We start from the raw sequence: 15,662 nt of genomic DNA, 5'->3' as shown, positions 1-15,662 counted from the left end.
CTATAAAGATAGGAAACACACTGAAAAGGGTATTTACTAAACTGTTAACACTGGTTACCTCCATGTGTTGGAACTCAAAAGGTAAGGTAGAGGGGGACACTCATGTCTTAGTTACAAGATTCATAATAACTATGAGAATATGATTTGCTTGTAGCATTTTATTGTTTTATGTTTACAGAAATTAACATTTTTAAATTTAAATTTAGAGGCCAGGCATGGTGGTTCACATCTGTAACCCCAGCACTTTGGGAGGCTAAGGTGGGAGGATGGCTTGAGCCCAGGAGTTTGAGATCAGCCTGGGCAACATAGTGAGAGCCCGTCTCAATAATTAAAAAATTGGCCAGGTGTGCACAGTGGCTCATGCCCATAATCCTAGCACTTTGGGAGGCCAAGGTGGGAAGATCATCTGAGGTCAAGAGTTCCAGACTAGCCCGACCAACATGGAGAAACCCCGTCTCTACTAAAAACACAAAATTAGCCAGGTGTGGTGGCGCATGCCTGTAATCCCAGCTACTCGGGAGGATGAGGCAGGAGAATCGCTTGAACCCATGAGGCAGAGGTTGTGGTGAGTGGAGATCGTGCCATTGTACTCTGGCCTAGGCAACAAGAGCAAAACTCCATCTTGGAAAAAAAAAAAAGTTGACCAGATGTGGTGGTGTGCACCTATAGTCCCTCAGGAGGCTGACGTGCTGATGTGGGAGGATTGCTGGAGCCCAGGAGGTCGTGGCTACAGTGAACCATGATCACACCACCAAATTCCAGCCTGGGTAACAGAGCGAGGTCCTATCTCAAACAAAAAGTACATAAATAGGCCAGGCACCATAGCTTACTCCCAGCACTTTGGGAGGCTGAGGTGTGCGTATCACTTGAGGTCAGGAGTTCGAGACCAGCCTGGCCAACATGGTAAAACCTTGTCTCTACTAAAAATACAAAAAATTAGCCAGGTGTGGTGGTATGTGCCTGTAGTCCCAGCTACTTGGGAGGCTAAGGCAGGAGAATTGCTTGAACCCAGGAGGAAGAGGTTGCAGTGAGCCGAGATCACGCCACAGCACTCCAGCCTGGGCCACAGAACGAGACTCCATCTTAAAAAAAAAAAAGAAAGCAAAAGTACATAAATAAATAATTAAGAGAGGCTATTCATGAAGAAGGAAAACCAAATGGCCAATAAATATATGAAAAGGTGTTTAATATCTTCGGTAATCAGGAAAACGCAAAAAACCACAATAAGCTACCACTACATTCTCACCAGTTAGCAAAAATTCAGGACTGATAATGCTAGGTGTCTGAGAATTGAAGCGTGGTACCTATTGCAAAGTGTGAACAGCTCTACCCAGGGGCCTCTTCTAAAACTTGGGTGAGCAGCAGCCTGGTGGCCCCCCACTTGGCACCACTTCACAACAATCTACCTCTGGTTACATGCACATGGTGTGGGCAGATTTCACAACCCATGGCCCTCACCACCATCTAGAACTTGGCTAGGAGTTCTGGAATCTCTGTGCCAACACCCAGGCTTTCACATAATTTATATTGATGATGTAAATGGTGCTCCCTTAATAGTTTATATTTCTTGGACAGTGCACAACCTGAGCAACCATCCAGGGCATCCCTGCTCTTAGGCCAGCACAGGGACAGGTGTTACGGTTCCTTTCCTGAAAGGATTACTAAAAACTGTACAGTCATGAATAGCCTATTTTGAGTACTGGAGATGACCTAAATGTGGAACAGCTGACACTCTCCTTCACTGCTGGTAGAATGTAAATTGTAAAATATAAATTGGTATAACCACCTGGGGATAGCTGTTGTGGCAGAAACTACTGCAGCTGGGGATGTACATCCACTATCACCAAGCTTTCTACTCTTAGGATTATACCTTGGGAGAACATACTCATGTACACCAGAAAACATAGACAAAATTGTCCATATCCCACATTGGTATTTTTGGTAATGGTAAAACAAAACAAAACAAAACAAAACAAAACTGAAAAACAGGCCAGGTACAGAGGCTCACACCTGTCATCCCAGCACTTTGGGAGGCTAAGGCAGGAGGATCACTTGAGGCCAGGTGTTTGAGATCAGCCTGGGCAACATGGTGAGACCATATGTCTACAAAAAAAATAAAATTAGCTGGGCATGGTGGCATGTGCCTGCAGTCCCAGCTACTTGGGAGGTTGAGGTGGGAGGATGGCTTGAGCACAGGACTCTGAGGCTGCAGTGAGTTGTGACTGTGCCACTGCACTCCAGCCTGGGCAACAGAGGGAGACCCTGTCTCAAAAAAATAAAAATAGGCCAGGCGTGGTGGCTCATGCCTGTAATCTCAGCACTTTGGGAGGCCGAGGAGTGTGGATCACGAGGTCAGGAGATTGAGACCATCCTGGCTAACATGGCGAAACCCCGTTTCCACTAAAAATACAAAAAATTAGCCAGGCGTTATGGCGGGCACCTGTGGTCCCAGCTACTCAGGAGGCTGAGGCAGGAGAATGGCTTGAACCCGGGAGGCAGAGCTTGCAGTGAGCCGAGATCATGCCACTGCACTCCAGCCTGGGTGACAGAGCGAGACTCCATCTCAAAAAAATAATAATAATAAATAATAACTAAATAAATAAAATAAAATAAAATAAAATAAAATAAAATAAAATAAAATATAAAGGGAAACAACCCAGCCAGGTGTGGTGGCTCATGCCTGCAATCCCAGCACTTTGGGAGGCCAAGGCAGGCTGATCACCTAAGTTCAAGGGTTTGAGACCAGCCTGGGAAACACGGTGAAAACCTGTCTGTATTAAAAATACAAAAATTAGTCAGGCATGGTGGCGCACTCCTATAATCCCAGCTAGTAGGGAGGCTGAGATAGGAGAATAGCTTGAACCCGGGAGCGCAGAGGCTGTAGTGAGCTGAGACTGCACCACTGCACTCCAGCTTGGGCAACAGAGCAAGACTCCATCTCAAAAAAAAAAAAAAAAAAAAAAGGGAAGCAACCCAAATATCCAGCATGCAAAAATAATTGTGATAGACATTTGTACAGTGGGCTACCACCCAGCAATGAAAATGAACGAACTCTGTCCCCAGCCTCAACCTGGATGACTCACAATGTCGAGTGGGAGACACAAGACACAAGCTAATCCACACACCAATCAGGATTCTACCCAGACGAAGTTCCGAGCAGGCAGCACAGAGCTCTGCTGTTCGAGGGTGCACGCAGAGATGGCAGAACCAGGGAAAAGCAAGAACATGAAGACTCTAAAAGTCAAGACATTACTTCTTGGGGGAAGAGAAGGGACACATGGCAGGGGGAGGAGGAGGCTTCTGGAGTGCCAGAATGTTCTATTTCTTTTTTTTTTTTTCCTTGAGACAGAGTCTCATTCTGTTGCCCAGACTGCAGTGCAGTGGCCCAATCTCAGCTCATTGCAACCTCTACCTCCTGGGTTCAAGTGACTCTCGTGCCTCAACCTCCCGAGTAGCTGAGATTATAGGCATGTGCCACCACACCCGGCTAATTTTTCTATTTTTAGTAGAGATGGGGTTTCGCCATGTTGGCCAGGCTGGTCTTGAACTCTCGAGCTCAAGCAATCCACCTGCCTCGGCCTCCCAAAGTGCTGGGATTACAGGTGTGGGCCATCACACCTGCCCTTTCTTTCTTTTTTAATAGAGACGGAGTCTCACTATGTTGTCCAGGCTGGCCTCAAGGAATCCTCCAGCCTCAGCTTCCCAAAGTGCTGGGATTACAGGTGTGAGCCACTGCACCCGGCCAAGAATGTTCTGTTTCTCTAGGAGGGCGCTGTAATTGGTGATCATTCTTTGAACTGTCCATTTATCTTTAGTGCCCTCTTCTGCACCTGTTACAGCTCACAAGAAAGACAGACGCAGAAAGGGCAGAGGAGTGCGGCCCAGGCCCATCCACATACCACACGGTGCAAGTACTTGTGGTCGTAGGCGCTGATGGGCTTGCCGTCCAGCAGCACGCGGCCTCCCTCCAGGGGGTAGAAGTTCTCTAGGATGTTGACGCAGGAGCTCTTCCCACTGCCCGAGGGCCCCACCAGGGCCGTCACCTTGCCGGGGCACAGGCTGAAGGAGACATTCTGCAAAGAACACACAGGCACAGTGTGGGGTCATTGGCTCAGGTCCCAGGACTGGATGCCCTGGCCTTCAACACAGGTGGGTGCCCTTCCCAGCCCACCCCATGTGCCTCTGCCTCGCTTGGACACTGCTGGCCCCTAAACGTTCTCCTTTCTAGGACACTAGGACTTGGAAGCACCTTTAGATTTGCTGTTTCCTCTGTCTGGAATGTTCTCTCTGCAGGGAGCCCCCTGATGAGGTCTCACCTCAAATGTCACCTCCTCCGAGAACCCCTTCTTGACTGTTATCACCATTCCCATGGACCATCCCTACCACAGCACCCTGATCTATTTTCTTTCTAGCACTTATTATCTGGAATCATTCTGTTAAGTATCTGTCTTCCCCAACTGGAGCCCAAAACTCCTGGAGGGCAAGGATCTTGCCTGACATATTCCCAGCTGCACTGCCACAGCCTGGAGTATAGGAGGTACGTGAGAAATGGGGTGACGGAAAGGCTGATTCTGGCAGGCCTCAAGCCGTGCCCTCACCTGCAGGACCTGGGTGTGGGGCCGAGTGCGGTAGGTGAAGGTCACGTTCTCAAAGTCCACCCGGCCCTCCAGGTGGTCGGGGGCCAAGCTGCCATCGTGCACCATGGTTGGCTGCCGGTCGATGAACTCGAACACCTTCTCAGCAGCCCCCACTCCCTGCATCAGGCCACTGTAGACGGAGCCCACGGACTGGGGAGAGGAGACACGTGTTCCTGTCCCACTGACACCCGACTCCTAGGACCCACCCCTGCTAGTAGAGAGATGAGGCGGGTACAGAGAAAGCAAAGAATTCTGGTGGGGAGGTGCAGGAGGCCAGTGACCACTCACTGTTGCATTAGATAACGACAGTTAGGGGAGGTGAGGACAGCAGCGTCACCAGCACTCTCCCAGCCATCCAGCCGAGTAGGTGCTATCATCCCGACAGGAGCAGATGGAAGCACAGGAACCGGCAGGGGTATGGCACAGCGGGAATCCAGCCTTGGTCTCTCAATTGCCATAACACAGCTTTTTTTTTTTTTTGAGATGGAGTCTCACTCTGTCGCCCAGGCTGGAGTGCACTGGTGCAATCTTGGCTCACTGCACCCTCCACCTCCCAAGTCAAGTGATTCTCCTGCCTCAGCCTCCAGAGTAGCTGGGATTACAGGTGCTCGCCACCACGCCCAGCTAGTATTTGTATTTTTAGTAGAGACAGGGTTTCACCATGTTGGCCAGGCTGGTCTCAAACTCCTGACCTTAAGTGATCCTCCCACCTCACCCTCCCAAAGTGCTGGGATTACAGGCATGAGCCACCAGACCTGGCTTGATTTCAATTTTCAAAATGGGTCTTAATGTGTACTATAAATATATTCTCCTTGGGTAAAAATACATAGAATATGAATGTAAATCACAATAACGGCCCATTTTCTTGAGCATTCTGCTTTTATGTATTTATGTTTTTGAGAGGAGGGTCTCACTCTGTTGCCCAGGCTGGAGTGCAGTGGTGCGATCTTGCTCACTGCAACTTCTGCCTCCTGAGTTCAAGCGATTCTCCAACCTCAGCCTCCCGAATAGCTGGGACCACAGGCATGAGCCACCACCACGCCCAGTTAATTTTTTGTATTTTCAGCAGAAATGGGGTTGCGCCATGTTGCCCAGGCTGCTCTCAAACTTCTGAGCTCAAGGAATCCGCCTGCCTCAGCCTCCCAAGTGCTGGGATTACAGGTGTGGGCCACTGTACCCGGCCAAGCATGCTCTGTATGTTAGGAGGCAGGTTCTAACATTATCTCTTTTTTTACTGATGAGGAAACTCAGGCACAGGGGGCTCAAGTAACTTGGCCCAGGTCACACAGCCTAGAAGTGGCAGAGCCAGGATTTGAATCCAGGCCCGTCTGTCTCCTGAGTTCAGGCTCTTAGGTGCTGAATGTCCTCACTGGTGATATGGGGGTGATATCAGCACCTGTGTCCTGTTACTGTGAAGACAACAGCTGGTAGTAAACACTCAAAACCCCAGAGCTGGTCGGGCACGGGGCCTGTAATCCCAGCACTTTGGGAGGCCGAGGCAGGCGGATCATTTGAGGTCAGAAGTTCGAGATCAGCCTGGCCAACATGGTGAAACCCCCTCTCTACTAAGAGTACAAAAATTAGCTGGGCATGGTGGTGCGTGCCTGTAGTCCCAGCTACTGGGGAGGGTGAGGCAGGAGAACAGCTTGAAACCGGAGGCAGAGGTTGCAGTGAGCTGAGATTGTACCACTATACTCCAGCCTGGGGGACAGAGCAAGACTCTGTCTCAAAAAAAAAAAAAAAATTAGCTGGGTGTGGTGGCATGTTGGGTGTGGTAGCAGGTGCCTATAACCCCAGCTATTCAAGTGGCTAAGGTGGGAAGATCACTTGAGTCCAGTCTCGAACTCCTGACCTCAAGTGATTCGCCTGCCTCCGCCTCCCAAAGTTCTGGGATTCTAAGCGTGAGCCACCACGCCCTGCCTAGTATTATCATTCTTGACATGATCGTGCTGTCTCCCCTACTTACCTTAGGGAGAAATACCACATTGCTCAGAGCCCCCGGAGCCCCACCACCCCGTTAAGATTCCTCTTCCCCACACCCCTCCCTTCTCTCTGGATCCCTGGAAGCACTGGCCCCTCACCTCCATACAATCTCCCAGGACAAACTCGTAGATGATGAAGGCGATGAGGTTGCCGCTGGTCATCTGGCCCGAGATGACAAGGTGGCCCCCGTAGTAGAGGATGCTGACCTGGACCACCAGCAGTGTGAGCTGGGGCAGAGGGAGAGGGGATATGGGTCGGGGGGACTTTAGATCCCCCACTATCCCCCATTCCCTGCCCCATCCCAGGCTGCAGGGGGAGGTGAGGGCAGACTCAGCCACAAACTGAAATGCCAGCCATTGGCAGGGGTGCCTTCCAAGGCTTGTCACTCAGGCCCGCCCCTGCCCCGAGCATTTCCCTACAGAGGCCTCCAGCTGGAGCAGGCTGTGGGTTTGGCCACAGAACAAGGCTTTCTTTGTGAGCCCCTGGCACACACATGCCACCCCCAGGCTCCTCAGCTTGGCCACACGGGAGCTATTCATCCTCCTCATGGGGAAGAGCATGACTCGGAGAGGGCAAGTGCCCTGGCTAAGGTCACACAGCGAACTCTGTGTTTCCTCCCCCAGCGGGGTTCCGTGAAGAAGGGGCTGTGTTGGGGGCACCCGTGCCTTCCTTCTGTGCCTGGGGGGCATCTGGGAAGGGAGTGGAGTCTGAGTACCCATGGCAGCCCACACCCAATCAGGGACTCCATCTGTCCTCCTCATGCCCAGCCAGAACTAGGCTGCTGTCTGGACCACCGTGCCTTGGTGGAAGCTGCAAAGGCACCCCCTGCCGGCAGACAGATTGCTAAGAGGCTCGGCCGGCTGAGCTGGCCCCAGCCCCTCCTCTCCTCCTTGGCTGGTACTTTCAGGAGGTGGCAGCCCAGGAGGACCCAGATATCCTCTGTCCCCTGGCTCCCCTGTAGACCACCGACTCCCTCCTCCCTCTCACTCCAAACCCTCCTCATTCCTCCCCAGCTATGCCCTGACCTGCCCACCTCCCATGTGTGGCCAGTGGGGCAGTGACATGATCCAAGTGCTCCCCATCCTCCAAGGAGGGGCTGTGACTCGCTCCCGGGAGTGTACCAGACGCTGTCAGGAGTGTGTGTGGCTGTGACACGAGACCTGCCCGAAAGTGGCCTAGGGACCTGCTGACTCCCCACCTCAGCAAGGATGTTCCCCAGCTGGGAAAAGAAAGCTCCCACCCTGCCACCCCACGCCAGGTGAGGGGGAGACAGGGGTGGCCTTGCATCCTGGAAAGATTCTCAGCCAGGCACAGTGGCTCATGCCTGTAATCCCAGCACTTTGGGAGGCTGACGCGGGTGGATAACCTGAGCTCAGGAGTTCGAGACCAGCCTGGCCAACACAGTGAAACCCTGTCTGTACCAAAAATACAAAAATTGGCCAGGCATGGTGGCGGGTGCCTGTGGTCCCAGCTATGCAAGAGGCTGAGGCAGGAGAATCGCTTGAACCCAGGAGGCGGAGGTTGCAGTGAGCTGAGATGACGCCACTGCACTCCAGCCTGGGTGACAGAGCGAGTCCCTGTCAAGAAAGAAAAGAAAAGAAAAGAAAAGAAAAGAAAAGAGAAAAGAAAGAAAGAAAGAAAGAAAGAAAGAAAGAAAGAAAGAAAGAAAGAAAGAAAGAAAGAAAGAAAGAAAGAAAGAAAGAGAGAAAAGAAAGAAGAGAGAGAGAGAGAGACAGAAAGAAAAAGAAAAAGAAAGAAAAAAAGAAAGAAAGAAAGAGAAAAAGAAAGAGGAAAGAAAGAAAGAGAAAAGAAAGAAAGAAAGGAAAGAAAGAAAGAAAGAAAGAAAGAAAGAAAGAAAGAAAGAAAGAAAGAAAGAAAGAAAGAAAGAAAGAAAGATTTCTACCAGCTTGACACCAACACGCAGGGCTGAAGTCCTAGATCGAGGGCTTCCCCCATCTTTGCATCCCTTCCCTCCACAGCCAGAGCTGCCTGGCCAGGGGCACATACCCCGCTGCCCCAGACGTAGTACATGTAGGCGGCCGCCTCCTTCCTGTTCAGCTTGTACACCTGCTGCAGCTTCCGCAGGTACACCTCTGCCTCCTCCTCCTCGTTGGCGAAGCTCCGGACAGTCTTCATGGCGCTGATGGTCTCCTCGGCCGTGTTGCTCGCTCTGGCCAGGGCATTCTGGACCTCTTTGGAGAGCCTCTATGGACAGGAGGGGGACAAGAAGGAGAAGACCCCAAAATAGCCTCACTATGTACTGGAGCCCCCAGGCCTCTCTGGTTTTTTCTACCCTTCGCTGGCACCAGCTATATGCAAGAGGTTCCTGGGACAAAAAGACAAAATCTAGCCCTTTCTCCCCCATCTCTTTCTGGCTCAATTGGACACACTCAGATAGTCAACTCCAGAGAGGATTTTGGGGCGATGGTTTCAGTTCCTGAAGGATGGGGGGTGCTGATCATTAAGTCATCCCCAGTATTCAAAAGAGGTTATTCATGACCGGACAGTTTTTGGTAATCCTTTCAGAAAAGGGGCCTCAACACCTGACTCTGTGCTGGAAGAGCAGGGGATGCCTTGGACGGTTGTTCAGGTTGTACACTATACAAGAAACACAAACTATTAAAGGGGCACCATTTACATCATCAACATAAATTATGTTAGAGCCTGAGGGTTGACAAAGAGATTCCAGAACTCCCAGCCAAGTTCTAGATGGTGGCAGGGGCCATGGGTTGTGAAATCTGCCCACACCATGTGCATGTCACCACATGCAGAGCTGAAAAGTGGTCCCAAGTGTGCGGCCATCAGGCTGCTGTTCACCAGAGTCCTGGAAGAGGCCCCTGGGTGGAGTTGTTCACACTTTGCAGGAGTCACTATGCTGATTCTCAAGCCAGCCAGGAAGGCTGCCCTAGAGGCCAGGACAGGAGCATGCACTGGCATGTCCCATGGCCATGTGTCACACCCTGGCCACAGGAAGCATGCAGGGTGCCTGAGTCATGTCTGGCCACGGGCAGTGTGTGTGGCTTGTGGAGATGACTCACTGACTATACACAACACATTCGGGCATGGGGTGGAAAACCCACACAGAGCCTTCCTGAGGCCTCCCTTAGCTGAGCTCAAAGGCGGGGCCTGCAGTGCACACAGAGGTGGGGGCTGAGGGGGAGCTCCAGGGTTTCCTGCTCTGTACCAGGGGCTGGTGGGAAGACTGGAAGCAAGGGGTGGGGAGCAGCATGCTGGAAACGGCTCAGACTCTAAAGAATAGATTTACTTTCTCATCTCAGTGAGGACAGCAGGGAGGTTCGTGACCTGGAACTTCAGGTAGAGGTCCCTCCTGTGTGGCTGGAGAAGGCTGTGGGGAGTGGCCTCACCGGGGGCTGGGTGGGAGATGGCTTCCTTTGCTACCCTGGTCTCAGGTCACCAACACCAAAGACTCCAATGGAGCTGCGACAGTTACTTACCCGGCACCACCTGGAGGCCGTCATGCATCCGAGCCCCTGCTCAGAAGTACCCCATGTAGGCCTAGGTGACTGTGAGGGGGTTGCCTGCACCTGTCACAGGGTCACAGCCCTGCCTGTCTGAACCCAGCCTGTCTGTCCCTTAGGGCTCGGGGGCACCCACCCATTTGGGAAGCTGAAGGAGGGTGAGGCCAAACCTGGCTCACGGGCCTAGCTCCGAAGCAGAAGCAGTGCTGTGGGGTGGCCAGAGGGGACAGCAGCCTGCCCATGACGGCATCACGGCAGGCCCGCACCATCCCCACATACACGCCAGGCACGTTCCAACCCAGGGCCTTTCCACTGGCTGTGCCCTCTGCTCAGCACATACCTCCCAAGACGCCCGCCTCCTTCAGACCCTTCTCAGCAAGACTTATTTAACTTGTATTTATTCATTCGTTTTAGAGACAGGGTCCTGTTCTGTCACCCAGGCTAGAGTATAGTGGCACAATCATAGCTCACTACAGCCTCGACCTCCTGGGCTTAGGCAATCCTCCACCTCAGGCTCCCAGGTAGCTGGGACCACAGGCATGTGCCACCAAACCCAGCTAATTACAAAAAAAAATTTTTTTTGTAGAGATGGGGTCTTGCTATATTGCCCAATCTTGTCTCGAACTCCTAGGTTCAAGTGGTCCTCATGCCTGTGTCTCCCAAAGTTCTGGGATTACAGGCATGACCCACCGGGCCCAGCCAGCAAGTAAAATTTAAAATTGCAACTACCCCCAATGCTCCCAATCCCTCTGCTCCTCACTTCGTATTTCTCCTTAGCACTGACCATCTTTTACTGTATTGTGGATTCTTATTCTTTGTGCTGTTGGTACCTAGTATCTGTCTCTGCCACTAGAATAGAAGTTCCAGGAAGGCAAGGGCCTTGGCTGTTTCACTGATGTATCCCAGTGCCTGGGACATAGCAGATGCTCAATCATTATTTACTGAATGAGCAAACAAATGAATGAATGAATGCAAACACAACCTCGAGACCAGTCCTTCACTAGCCCTTAGTGGCCCCCTGAGCCCCTGAGGGGCTATTTGGGGATGTTTGGGGGCTGCCAGGGTGCACAGCCCCCAGCAGGGTCGGGGCGGGCCTACCTTGTAGTACTTGCCGTAGATGTTGGACACCATCATGATGATGGGGAAGCCCATGAAGGTGACCAAGGAGAGCTGCCATGAGAGGCTGAACATGAAGACCACCACGCCCGTGACCTTGACCGTGTTCCGCAGAAAGACATTGATGTTCTGGGAGACCAGGTCGCTGACCATGGTGGTGTCCGAGGTCAGGCGGGAGATGAGGTCCCCTGGAACACAGGCGGCTCAGCTCCTGCCACAGCAACCCGGGCTTTGGGGGTGGCGGTGGGGGATGCTAAGGGGCCACTGAGACAGACACTGGGAAGCCGGGCCTCCCTACCTGTGGGCGGGGTTGGGAGGTGGGAGAGAAGAGCAGATACTCCTCGAGGGCTACTCCGAGCCAATCCCAGTAACCAGCCTCTTGCTTAAGCTTCATGACATCCCGCTGTACAGCGGAGGAGGCTGGGGCTCAGAACAGGAGGGCCCCCGTAGTCACATGGCCCGTCTGTGACTGAGCCAGACTTCAAAGCCATGTCTCCTCCCTGTCACTGGCAGAGGGAGTAACTCCCCTTCCCTTCTAGAGAAATAACCTGGCTGGTGGCAGGCAGAAAAGCACAGACACTTCTTACCTAAGTTGGACACTGTGCTAAGAGCTGTGTAAGGACCCCATGGATGGCTACTATCCGTGTTCCCATTTTACAGACAAGAAAACAGAGGCTCAGAGAGGTGAAGTTCGCAAGTGGAGGCACCAGGGCTTGGACCCAGGCTGGTGTGTCTCAGCTTGGATCTTGGTGGATATTCTATCGTCTTTCCTGTTGTGGTCCCTGGCCCTCACCCGCTGACCCCCATAGGAGCGGAGTCTCTGCCGGCCACAGGGGTGGCTAGTCCTGGCCCTGGTGGTTTCCATGGGGCAATGGAAAGCAAGGCCTTGGCCCCTGCAGGGACCTCGGGTGGCCTGGCCAGGGCCCCACAGAGGCCGCAGCCCACACCAAAACCTCAGTGAGCAAGCCAGCTCCCAGGACACAGGCCAAGCCCAGGGTGTTCCCAGCCCGAACTAACAGCAGGAGGCGAAGGCAGAGGGCCGAGACCACCCACATGCCCATTTCATTCCTCAGAGCCAAGCAAGCCCACTGGGGTGGGGCCCAGCCCCCAGGACACCTAGGGCACTGGGAGGACCAACCTGTGCGATTCTCATCAAAGAAGCTTGTCTCCTGGGACACCAGTGAGCGGAAGAGACAGTTTCGAAGGCGAATGTTCAGTCTGGCAAATATGAGGGTAAAAATGCCGCCCCGAATACCTGCGGCAAATGAGCTAATTGCAGATAAGAGATGTTATAGCACGACGTCCTTCCAGACCAATGACCACACCCGGCTGCCCCCTCCCGCTGCCGGCAGGCCTGGGAGCCCCACCGCAGCCCCGCTCCAGGGCTGGCACCCCTGTGGGGTCCCCCTCATTCCCAGTGGGAGCCCCCCCAAGGTGAGGGCAAAGGGGACAGTGGTGGGGCAAGAGACCCAAATGTGCCAGCCAGACCCTCTTGCTTCCAGAACAGCTCAGACAAAGCTGGTTCTGTCTGGGACTAGATTCCCGCTTGGAAAACAGCCAGGGAGGGTGAGCGGGGAACCCTGAGGACTGAAGCCCTTTTCAGGGACCACAGGGTGTGGTTCTAGGGTACTCTAAGTCAGTGTGGAAGCCAGTTCCCAGGATGACCAGCTGAGGGACAGGCCCACCAGGGGCATTTCCAGGGCCTCCCTGGCCCGTCTTCCTTAGGAACAGGCCCTCCCTTCCCTCCCTGGTGCAGGCGGGTGTGCGGGGCGGGGTGGGGCGTGGGGGCTGAGCCGGCTACCTGCCAATGGCCAGCAGGCACACGATGGTGACAGCCGTGCTGAACTGATCCATGCTTTTCTGGATGACGATGCCGTCAATGGCTCGGCCCGTGTAGTAGGGCAGGAAGGTCTCTCCTGGGGGAGGCAGGGCAGCCTCAGGGACATCTGCAGCCAGGGGAACCCGCACCCTTCCTCCTGAGGCTCCAGAAGTCCACACACCAACCCATCCGCCCGCTCCACCAGTGGGCTTTCCTCCCTCGGCAAACTCTTGCTGCCCATCGTGGGGCCCCAGGGTGCTTAATGCCCCCTCCTCAGAGAACAGGGGAGCACTGGGCCTTGCATCCACACAGCCTGCTGGTTCTTATTTGTAGTGGCTACCAGGCATCGAGCCAGGGCTCCCGCGGGATGCTTCATTCTCTTCTTTTTTGAGACAGGGTCTCGCTCTCTCCCCCAGGCTGGAATGCAGTGGTGCAATCATAGCTCACTGCAGCATCAAACTCCTGGGCTCACATGATCCTCCTGTCTCAGCCTCCTGAGTGGGGAATACAGGCATGTGCCACCATGCCAGGCTAATTTAATTAATTAATTAATTTATTTTTGTAGAGATGGGGGTCTTACTATGTTGCCCAAGCTGGTCTCAACCTCCTGGGTCGAAGCAATCCTCCCACCTCGGCCTCCCAAAGTACTGGGATTGTAGGTATGGGCCCCTGCTCCTGACCTTTGTTTCATTCCCTTTGGAGCAGGCCCTGGGATCACCCCGCATTTTACAAATGAGAAAAGTTAATTTAATTTGTTTTTATTTTTATTTTTGTAAAATATTTTCTTTTTTTTTTTTTTTAACTTTTTGAGACAGGGTTTCGCTCTTGTTGCCCAGGCTGGAGTGCAGCCTCAACCTCCTGGGCTCAGTGGATCCTCCCACCTCAGACTCCTAAGTAGCTGGGACTACAGGCACGCGCCACCAGGCCTAGCTAAATTTTTTGTACTTTTTTGTAGAGACGAGGTTTCGCTAGGCTGCCCAGGCTGGTCTCTAACTCCTGGGCTCAAGCGATCCACCCACCTCAGCTTTCCAAAGTGCTGGGGTTACAGGCCTGAGTCACAGTACCCGGCTGAAAGTGAAGTTGAATCAGAAGACTCGCCCAGGCCACATGGCAATCATTGGCTGATTGACACCAAAGTTGATTTCATTCTTCTCACTGGGTTCAGAATCCAAATTCTAGAACCTCACAAGATGTTGCTATTCTGGTTCCAGGCAATGCCGGAAATTGCCACCCCACCCCTCCTGGTGGGGCACTTGACACCTTGCTGGGTGCTTTCCTACCCACTTGCCTTACTGTGTTTTCACAACAATCCTGGGGTGGAATGGGAGACTCAGAGAGGCTGAGAAATTTACTCCGGGTCACACAGCAAGGGGAAAGGCTGGGACTCAAACCTAAACTGGCTTCCAATCTGGGGGCTCTTTCTTTTCCCTTCCTGCTGTGGTCTGAATGCATCTCCCAGAATTTATACATTGAAACACAATCACAATGTGATGGTGAGTAAGTCACAAGGACAGAGCTCTCCAGGATGGGATGAGGGCCTTTTTCAAAGGACTTGTGAGCCTGGTTTGCCGTCTCTCGCCCTTCCACCTTCTGCAGTGTGAGGACACGGCAGTCTTCCCCTCTGGAGGACACAGCAAGGAGGGACCATCTTGGAAGCAGAGAGTGGCCTTCACAACACCAAGCCTGCTGGCACCTTGATCTGGGACTTCCCAGCCTTCAGAACAGTGAGAAATCAGTTCTCTTGTTTCTAAATGACCCAGTCTGTGGTATTTTGTTATAGCAGCAGAAACGAGACTCCCCCGGCAATAATCTGGAATGCCCACTCTCCTCTTATGGAAATAGTGGTGTCACCAGGCCAGGCCCTTGTTCATCCCAGGACCTGTTGCCACTGAAGTTCTTTCCATGAGCAGAGCCAGGTTTGGGGCTGGGTATACAGTAGGTGCTCAATAAAGGTTAGGGAATGAACCCCGGGCAGGTCTGGCTAGCACTGTCTGACCTGGCTCAGACACGTGAATAGTGAGACTTTCTGTGCAGTTCTGGTGCCCTCTGCTGGGACCATGAGGTGGCAGCCTAGAGGGCCTGTGTCCCCACAGTCCTTGGCCAAACGGGGTCTCCAGCCAAGGCTGCAGAGTTCTGCCCAGCCTGAATTTCTGCCTCAGTTTACCCACAGAAAAGAAGATGGCAACGGTGAGCTGTGACAGCATTTTGGTTCCAGCAAGCACCAATGCTAATAATCGCCCTACTGGGTACCAGGGGCTGTGCATGCCGGCAAACTGTCCTGCCGAACCTGCGCAAGAATTACGCGAAACTCTCCAATGTACCAGCAAACAGACCATTTCCAGAACCCGACCACTTTCACTGCCTCTACTGCCCCGACCCTGGTCCAAGTCATTCACCTCATTGGGACTATCTCAGTAGCCTGCTCTCAACTTTGCTCACATCAGCCTGTTCACACAGCAGACGGCAGGATCCTGTTGGAACTAACTCAGATCTTGTTGTCCCTCGGCTCAAAACAGTCCAAAGCCCCCTTCTCATCCAGTGAGATGGTAAAAGCCAAAGTCTTTACAATACCCCAAAGGACCTGCATGACTGAGCCGCTAGCAGAGACCTTTGTCTTCTCCCCGCTCC

At 52.9% G+C, this 15,662-nt stretch overlaps 1 protein-coding gene across 9 annotated transcripts in view; it reads right to left on the bottom strand.

The window, feature by feature from the left end:
* LOC105494193 (ATP binding cassette subfamily B member 9) overlaps positions 1-15,662 on the bottom strand; it is a 55,824-nt gene that overhangs the window by 19,715 nt on the left and 20,447 nt on the right. For 7 of the 9 annotated variants that reach the window (XM_011762404.2, XM_071070872.1, XM_071070873.1 and 4 more), the window contains 7 exons: positions 13,017-13,161; positions 12,354-12,484; positions 11,198-11,403; positions 8,628-8,825; positions 6,719-6,847; positions 4,599-4,787; positions 3,900-4,073 (listed from right to left, as the gene is read on the bottom strand). In XM_011762404.2, coding sequence (XP_011760706.1) covers positions 3,900-4,073; positions 4,599-4,787; positions 6,719-6,847; positions 8,628-8,825; positions 11,198-11,403; positions 12,354-12,484; positions 13,017-13,161 — 1,172 coding nt within the window. The remainder of the gene's footprint in view (positions 1-3,899; positions 4,074-4,598; positions 4,788-6,718; positions 6,848-8,627; positions 8,826-11,197; positions 11,404-12,353; positions 12,485-13,016; positions 13,162-15,662) is intronic. The other 2 variants (XM_011762408.2, XM_071070875.1) reach the window with 2 other exon arrangements.

The sequence above is a fragment of the Macaca nemestrina genome, chromosome 10 (assembly GCF_043159975.1).
Source record: "Macaca nemestrina isolate mMacNem1 chromosome 10, mMacNem.hap1, whole genome shotgun sequence".
Taxonomy (NCBI): Eukaryota; Metazoa; Chordata; class Mammalia; order Primates; family Cercopithecidae; genus Macaca; species Macaca nemestrina.
Note: the sequence above shows the minus strand (reverse complement) of the source record. Positions and strands in the feature narration are given on the sequence as shown.